The sequence below is a fragment of the Dendrobium catenatum genome, unplaced genomic scaffold (genome assembly GCF_001605985.2).
Source record: "Dendrobium catenatum unplaced genomic scaffold, ASM160598v2 fragScaff_scaffold_1433, whole genome shotgun sequence".
Lineage (NCBI taxonomy): Eukaryota > Viridiplantae > Streptophyta > Magnoliopsida > Asparagales > Orchidaceae > Dendrobium > Dendrobium catenatum.
Window position 1 is genome coordinate 141,328 of NW_021319895.1, and position 9,354 is coordinate 150,681.

General features: G+C 37.8%; 1 protein-coding gene across 1 annotated transcript; it reads left to right on the forward strand.

Moving 5' to 3' along the window:
* The first annotated feature begins 2,866 nt into the window (after positions 1 to 2,866).
* Positions 2,867 to 4,840, forward strand: LOC110111550 (dynamin-related protein 4C-like). Its single transcript, XM_020843468.2, has one exon. The coding sequence runs from the start codon at positions 2,867 to 2,869 to the stop codon at positions 4,838 to 4,840; it is 1,974 nt and encodes a 657-aa protein (XP_020699127.1).
* Positions 4,841 to 9,354: the final 4,514 nt, after the last annotated feature.

The window sequence follows — 9,354 nt, forward strand, 5'->3', positions numbered from 1 at the left end:
AAGAAATAAAGGATTGTAAGTTTGTAACTAAGCCATCTATATATTTTCACCATCACCCATAATTTTCATATAAAGATTCAATGAACACGTAATATTTGAGGAAAATAAATATATATAATAGAGAGTATGGTAGATATAATTATTCATTTCACTATTTAATATTCTCTTATTTATATACTTTTTATTAATATAGTAATACCTATATAATTTTTCTCAACTTTATTTTATTTGATTTTCTTCTCATTCATCATGTAAATACCTTTTATTTTTTTGTTATTTATATTAATTCAATATTAGTTTTGATAAGACTATCCCTTGATTGGCACGAATCTCAAGGCATTATTTGAATGAGAAAATTTTGGAATTAAATCCAGGATCATCCTAACTTTGACTTTAGCAAACTTGTAGCTGCAATGAACATCTTGACTAGATGAACCTACTTATGCTACAAAGGATCCAATGGATTTCAAATGAGCTCAAATCAAACAATTAAATAATGTTTGAAAGTTTATGCACATAAATTAATTGAAAAAATGTCTTCTATTTATTTTATACTTATAGTCAAATCGAGCGGCTCGATGAGACAAATCTTATGAGCCCAAGATTAATCTATTTTGGCATTTTTAAAACATTTAAATATTCGATAAATAATCTATAATAAAAAATATCAATATGAATTGTATGATGGAGTGCTTTGGATTTGATCAAATTTGTCAAAATATAAATCCCAAAAAATTTGTAATTATGACCTTATTCTCTACAAAACGGGAGGAGAAGAGCTAAGAGAACTAAATAAACTCCCTCATTTTTATGCCTATCATCGCTGAAGACTACCTCCATCAGTCGTCACCATCATTTACAGACTTTTATCAATGTCTCGCCTTATTATTGGTTTATAATTGTTTGTCTTTGGACATCAGAATTCTATGATCTTTATAGAAAAAAAAAAAATTTAATATGATCTACTCCCATCTACTACGTACAACAATGAGGAATAAAGGACTTTTATATCTCATATTATATATTTGATTGATATAACTAGGTGTGTCAATATTTGACATGACATGAAAACCCGCCCCGAAAAATTCAGGTTGGACCCGACCAAATTTCAAAACGAGTCGGGTTCGGGTTCCCAGATTCAAACCGTTTGAAAAATGGGTCGAGTTCTGGTTGACCAAACGAGTTGCCGGGTCAACCTGCCAACCCGTTTAACTTGAACTGCTCGCAGCTACCCGACCTGCCTGCCTGCTAGCTGTCGCCCGCGCTCGCTGACCGAGCTGCCCCCATGCCCGCCTGCCAACTGCTGAAAGCATATAGAGATAGACCATCATTTTATCAGGGTAAACATACAATCAAAAATTGTTTCAGTACAACATGTCTCCTCGACTGATCAAATTGCTGATATCTTCACAAAAGCACTACCGACTCCAATCTTTCAAGACCTTCGTAACAAGTTGACGATCACAGAATCCTCAACTTGAGGGGCGGTATTACAACTACCTTTCAGTTTCTGTATTACAACTACATGCCAGTTTTCAACATGTTCTATACTTCAGTTGCAACTGTTTCTCCATATCCGTTTCTTCATAACTACCTCTAGGCATTAATGTAATTAGATAAAATCCTTTCTACAGTTCTATAAATGTATTCATAGTTCTCCTGTACAAACACACATTGAGATGAAATGGATTGAATATTTTCTCCTATGTTATTCTTCTCTGGTTTGTAGTTTGCATTTTCTGTGTTTTCATTACAAGCATAAACTGTAAGATCAATTTCTCATTTTTATATCTGCTATTGTATAGTAGATTGATATAACTAGGTCAAGCCCCAAATTTTTTTCTCTCTGAATTTTTCACATAAAAACTTTCTAGTCTTCTTTTCTGGTATAACTTGTCTCAGATGCCAATTTTATTTATTGAACTAATTATTATTATTATTATTTTATGATGTTCTTACTCTCATATCTTACAAAAATATAAGAGTGTGTAATATTAAAAAAATAGTCGAAATTTGATGCGTTTATCATATGTTTACTGGTATTTAAAATACATTGAGCCAATATATATTTATTTCTTATAACGTAATTAAAATATCATTAAAAATATTTATAAGTATGAACATATCATCATATTCAATATTCTCTTTAATATATTTATTTATGCAAACTAATTATATATTTTTTATTTAAACAAAAGCTATCATTAAATTTTTATGTTAGAATTTTTTTAATAAAAAAAAAAAATTAACCATTTTTTTGTGGAAAAATAAATTATATTTCGTATAAAGTAAAAATAAAAAAAGGGAAATTTACATACATACCACTTTATAACATCCTATTTATATATCTAACACCTAAAACTTTAATATTACATGCATACCACTCTATATTATTTTAATATCAAATATACCACTTTTATTTCTTTCCTATCACTCATATATTTCATTTCTACCACTCATATTTGATATGAAAATGAACTAAGGGTGGTATGTATGTAATATTAAAGTTTTAGATGTTAAATATGTAAATAGAATAGTATTAAGTGGTATGTATGTAAATCTCCCAATAAAAAAACCATCTTTAAGATTCAACTCCTTCGCCTTCTGGTCCGGCTCGGGCAGCGAACTCGTCGCACTGAAATCGGCAGGATTCAGTAGTTTGGCGGCGAGAGAAGTCTGTATGAAGCGGAATAATGATGTCAATTCCAATGGTCGAAGCACCCTATACGCATTTTCGTCTTCCTCGCTTAATTACTCTCAGCTCGTCAATGTCTTCTTCATCTATAAATATCCATGTACCGCTTGTTACACACATAAGCGAACTCCAGCGTAAAAGAACAGATATCTCTTGTACAACAGTACGCCAATGGCGCCCAATTCTCCCAAAGAGAGCAGCAAACAAATCATCAATGCCCTTACGTCCTCCTACAATGACCAAATCCGCCCCCTACTCGACGCCGTCGACCGCCTCCGCCACCTTAAGGTGATGCAGGAAGGTATCGAGCTTCCAACCATCGTCGTCGTCGGCGACCAATCGTCCGGCAAATCCTCTGTTTTAGAATCCCTTGCTGGCATCAGTCTCCCCCGCGGCCAAGGCATATGTACCCGAGTCCCCCTCATCATGCGCCTCCAAGGCGATTCCTCTCTTCCCGTCCCTAAGCTCCACCTCGAGTACAAGGGCAAGCAGGTCCCTGTCTCCGAGTCCGCCATCACCGCCGCCATCGAGTCCGCGACGGCAGAGATCGCCGGCTCCGGCAAAAACATCTCCGACTCCCCCCTTACCCTCGTCGTCCGAAAGAAAGGCGTGCCCGATCTCACCATGGTCGACTTACCCGGCATCACCCGAGTACCCGTGCACGGCCAGCCTGAGAACATCTACGAGCAGATCTCCGGCATAATAATGCAGTATATAAAACCAGAGGAGAGCATTATTCTTAACGTTCTCTCCGCAAGTGTAGATTTCCCTACCTGTGAATCCATCCGGATGTCACAGCAGGTCGACCGCACCGGCGAGAGGACACTTGCGGTAGTTACCAAGCCTGACAAGTCGCCGGAGGGCCTTCTTGAGAAAGTCACAGCCGACGACGTCAACATTGGCCTCGGTTATATTTGTGTGAGAAATCGTATTGGTTCGGAGACATATGAGGAGGCCCGTGTAGCTGAGAAGATTTTGTTCGCTGCTCATCCTCTGCTTTCAAAGATCGACAAGTCCATAGTTGGAATCCCTGTCTTGGCGAGCAAGTTGATGCAGATCCAAGCGCAAAGCATAGCAAAATCGTTACCTAACATTGTGAAGAAAATCAACGAAAAGCTGAACCGCAATGTTTCAGAACTGGAAGCCATGCCAAAAAATCTGGCCTCCGTTGCCGACGCCATGAGAGCTTTTATGCAGATTATTAGCAAAGCGAAGGAGGTGCTCAGGAAGCTGCTACTAAGAGGAGAATTTGATGATTTTCCCGATGATAAAAAAATGCATGGCACGGCGCGGCTAGCTGAAATGCTGAACTCTTATGCCACCGAGCTGCCGAAAGATTTTCCGGTTACGAAAGAAGCATTCTTGCTGGAAGAAATCGGGGTGCTGGAAGAGGCAAGAGGCATCGGCCTTCCAAATTTTCTTCCCAGAACCGCTTTCTTGACTATTCTTCAGAAGAAGGTAAAGGATGTATCGACCACCCCGCTAGATTTCGTCGGGAGGATATGGAGTTATTTAGAAGATGTGGTTGTGCGAGTTCTCGACGATGCAACGGTAAACTATCCTTCCCTTCAGTCGTGCAACAGAAGGGCCGCGCAAAATCTCATCAGCAAAATGAGGCTGCGTTCGAACCATGTCGTAAAAGATATTATAGAAATGGAGCAAGTTACAGACTATACTTTCAATCCAGATTATATGAAAATATGGGTGGAGCTCATGGAACTTCAAGAACCTTTCATGGAAGTTGTGCATGATTCTTCAAAGCCAACAAAGATAAACCTTAAAGTTGTTGGTGAAGTGGATGTGTCGCATTTGCGGGGGAGGCGTGATGTGATAGTTGAACAAGCATTTGATATGAGGATGAGGCTTATTTCTTATTGGAAGATTGTGGTGTTGAGGTTGGTTGATGTTTTGGCTCTGCATATTCTCTACGATGTGAAGAAATTAGTAGAAAATGAGCTTGAAACAGAGATTTTGAATGAAGTGGTCGGCGGACAGAAGATGAATGGGATTGAGAAGATGCTGGAGGAGTCTCCTTCAACTGCTGGGAAGCGGGAGCGAATAAGGAAGAGCATTCAGCTGCTGAAGGAGTCGAAGGAGGTGGTGGCGAAGATCATGGATAGAGTTTCTCTCAATGGCGCTGATTGAGTAGTACTCCTCTTAGTTTTGACGTCATTTTGTCCTGTTTTTGCTGGTTTAAGATATCCTTTCTCCTTTATTGTTCTACTTTTATCTCTTTTTTGGGTAAGTTTGTTTATGTTTCGATAGGTTCTTTGTTGAAGCTGCTCCTATATGTTGTCTGGCGGGCTTATATAAATATTTTCTTTTTAAGGTAAAATGAGCAAAGCTTTTTTTTTGGAAAACCCGGGGCTAATTAATAATAGCCCATATATTGATAAACAAAAAGGCCTATTACAATAAAACTATGAGAAAAGAGAGAAGACTAACATTCTAAAAGAACATACAAAATTTACAAAGACTATAGCAGCATAAACAAAATAGACGGAAGACAAAAAACATAGACTCAGCATATAGGAGCAGCCTCATTCATCAATGAATCATCAGAAGAAAGTCCATCAACCAGGCAGAGGCACCGGTTGCCCAAAACCCGAAGGACTGGAGATAGAATTCCAAGAAAACTGGCCATCACAGCAACCACTGCCTGAAAAAAATACCCGCAAAAACGAGCCAGGTTGCCACGCAGGCCCTCCATAGCTCGGAGAGACTGCCCTTTGACATCATCGTCTTAATGTCTAGCGTCCACCAGCAATGCCAACCATAGTCTCTGTAGTATACCCGAGAGATATAAGTGAAAGATTTCAGCAAAAATGTGGAATGCCTGATAGATATCAAGCTCATGCATTCCCAAAAAATTTCTCCCAGGTCTGAACAAAACTCGATGATAAAAACTAAACCATGTATAATATCCTGGGAGCAAAAAAGAGTCCCGTGACAACATCCAGATCTGAAAACTTCATCAAAATTTGTATATAAGCAATTCCAGCAGACCAAAATAACATAACAGAGGCCTAAATTTCCGAAAATCTGTTGAGTAAAGTTGAATTGTTCTTCCATTTTACAGTTTTAATTCTCACCCCAGTTGAAATGTTGCAAATCACTTTAGTCACATTGGTCCTAAGATTAGAGAAACGCCAGTTGTTTCTCTCCCTCCAAACATTGTAAATAATGCAACAGATCGTTAAAAAGCAAAGATCCTTTTCAGTTCTGTTGTAAATCATAGAATTTTCAAAAAATTCCAAAGTCTGAGAGAGAGCCGGCCTTAGTAAGAAACAGCTAACATCTGGCAAAAATGTCTTAAGGATATAAAAGGTGAAGTCACATTCAAAAAATAAATGTGTGTGATTCTCAAGGTGATCAGAACAAAGAGAACATTTAGGAGGCACCCTAATGCCTCTAATCAAGAGGTTGTCTGCCATTTTAAGTCTACCAAGTATTGCCATCCAAGCAAAGCAAGCAAATTTTAAAGCATGATTTTTGTGCCAAATGGAACAATGCCAATCCACCTTAGGTAAAGAAGAATAGTAAAATTCTGTATATTTTTTGAAAGTACAATTTGTGGAGCCATCCCAGAAAAGCTCATTTTTATCATGTATTGCCACCTTACCGATGCTATCTTGGATATGAATAGGGATGCAAGAAGGTAAATGCCATATATCATTAAGAATGAAATCTCTCACTTTCAGAACTTCCAAAGAAGGTAAATGAATAACATCAGCCAAAAGTTGCCCAGTAAGCCACGGATCCCACAAAAAAGAGAAATGACTATGCTTCGACACAGTAAAAGATAAGATATCTTTTAATTTATAAGCCGTTTCAGAAATTTTGTGCCAAGTTTTAGAATCAACCTGGGGAGGATGTTTCCAAGGTGTTAAAAATTTAGCTTGATACCAGAAACTGAGAAGATTTTGATTGTTGTAAAATCTCCCTAAAATAGAGCAGAAAACACCAAAGTAAAGAGCTTCCAGAGAGGGAATTCCGAGACCTCCAGCAGATTTAGGCCTAGTGACAGTGGACCAAGAAATAAGATGAAGTTTTCTCTCAGTCAAGTTGTTGTGGAATAAAAACTTAGAGCAAAGTTTGTTGATAGTAGCGCAGCAACCCTTAGGAATGATCGATCCTCTAATCCAATAGGCAATGGTGTTTGTAATAGTAAATTTTAGGAATTGCACCCTACATGCAAAAGAAATAAATTTGTTTTTCCAACCAGCAAGTAGAGCATAAATCCTGCTTAGGAGTGGTTGAAAGTAAGAGGCTTTGAGTCTTTTGGTGAAAATGGGAATTCCCAAGTATGTTAAGTGAGTGTTGACATTATGGATATCAAGCTCAGCGCAAATCAGGAGGTTATCCGGATGGTCATAAGAAAACAAAATAGCACTTTTGTTGGTATTGATATTTAGGCCGGATATAGAAGCAAAAATCTGTAATTTTCTATTCAGATGCTTTGCATTATCAATAGAAAGTTTCCCCATCACCAAGGGATCATCAGCATACATAAGATGACTTATGTGGATATCTCTACAGGTAATACCTTTAAATTTCAAATCATCAGAAGGATCAATAAGAATATTTGATAAACCATCCATTGCAACACAGAACAAAAGGGGAGATAAGGGGCAACCTTGTCTAAGCCCGGAGCTTGATTTGAAAAAATCTTCCAGAGAACCATTTAGACAAATGGAGAAATAAACATCATTAATGCACCCCTTAATCCAAGAAACAGAAGTATCAGGAAAACCCTTCTGCAAAAGTCTAGCTATGATAAATTTCCTAGAGACCGTGTCAAAAGCCTTCTTAACATCCAACTTGACACAAAATTTCTTATGATGGCCAGCAAATTATCTCAGAAGCTCAGTAGCAAGAATAATATTATCCGTCGAGCACCTCTTAGTGATGAAACCGGATTGACTTTCATGTATGATGTAAGGAAGAATAATTTTGAGTCTATTGGCTAAGATTTTAGCAACAATTTTATACATAACATTGCAGAGTGAGATTGGTCTAAAGTCATTGATGTGAGAAGCATGAGAAGACTTAGGAATTAAGGCAATGACAGTTGCCTTGACACATTTTGGAAGGGAGCCCGTGTTGAAAAAATTATTGACAGCATTGAACAGTATTAAACCAGTGAGATGCCAAGTTTTCCTATAAAAAGCATACGAAAATCCATCCGGCCTAGGTGCATATTTTTCATTTCCATCAAAAACCACAATTCTAACTTCTTCAAAGGTTAAGGGGGCCACAAGCATGCAACAGTAATGAGTAGGAACCAAGTTGCCTTTAGGGATTTTAAGTGGAAGGTTGAGAGCGGGGTGGAAAGTATTGAACAGACCCTCAAAATGCTTAATAATAGCGTTAGAAATGCCAGTAAAACTAGTGAAATGCCCATCCGAAGTGGTAATCTCTTTAATACAGTTCTTGTTGTTTCTGCTTCTAATATGAGCAAAAAGGAAACCAAGGTCATCCTCCCCTTTAGAAATTAAAGCCAAAGAGTTTTGGCACGTTGGGATATCCAAGAAGTCCAGTGACTTTGCAGAAAGGCTAAATCCTTATTGATGCTTTTCAGATTTTGATTCAACTCCACATTCAATGGAAAATTTTGGAGCTCAGATAAACAAAGATTTTGCTTCCTCTTAATATCCAACAAGGCAGCAGAAAGAAATGTAGAAGAGGCCCAATTCCGACTTTTAAGAGCACTCTTAAGCTTTTGTAAACTGTGGTGAAAAGAAGCCATGGGACTTCTAACATATCTAGAAGAAAAAGCTTCGAAAACATCGTCCCAAAAACCCTCCATGTTGATCCAGTAATTCTTAAATAAGAATCTAACAGAATAAGCCTTTTCATGAGAAGATTTAAAAATTAATGGAGCATGATCCGAACCAAGATGAGATTCAACCTTGTAATAAGCATTTGGAAATAGGTCCAGAAGGGCATTATTCACCAGCACTCTGTCCAACTTGATGTGTATAGGGTTATCCACCCTTTGATTGAACCAAGTATAAAAAAGACCCGTAGAAGATAGATCTTGAACCCCACAATTGAAAATCATGTTATTAAGTTCTCCCAAAGTACTGTTGGAAGAGATAGAACCCCCAGCTTTTTCGGTTTCAAATCTATAACAGTTAAAGTCTCCCATGATAATCCAAGGATGATCTAAATGGGGAGAAGAGGAAGCAATATGATCCCACAGTTTTCTTCTATCTTCCACATGATTGGAAGCATATATCACAGTCAAGTAAATCGGTGGGAAAGATCCCGCAGAAAGTATGCCATGAATGAATTGAGGAGAGGAGGATAAAAGGTTAAATGAGAGAGCCGCAACATCCCATTTAATCCAAATTCTACCAATGGAGGAATCCCCAAAGTTATTACAACTAACTTCGTTGTCAAAAATGCAATGAGATCTCAAAAATCACGGATCTTCAACAGAAGAAGTCGAGATTTTAGCTTCCAATATACATAACATCTTGAGGTCATTAGTGCTAACAAGAGACTTACAAAAATTTACTTTGTCAGGGTTGTTATACCCTCTCACATTCCAGTTGGCTATCTTAGGGAAAGACATCATGATTTTTGACCTTTGGCCTTCTTGGCCGATTTGCCCTTCGGCTGCTTTGTCTTCACAGGTGATTTACCATTTTCAA

Coding starts and splice junctions, on each gene's coding strand:
- LOC110111550 (XM_020843468.2), top strand. CDS start 2,867: ATGGCGCCCAATTCTCCCAAAGAGAGCAGCAAACAAATCATCAATGCC.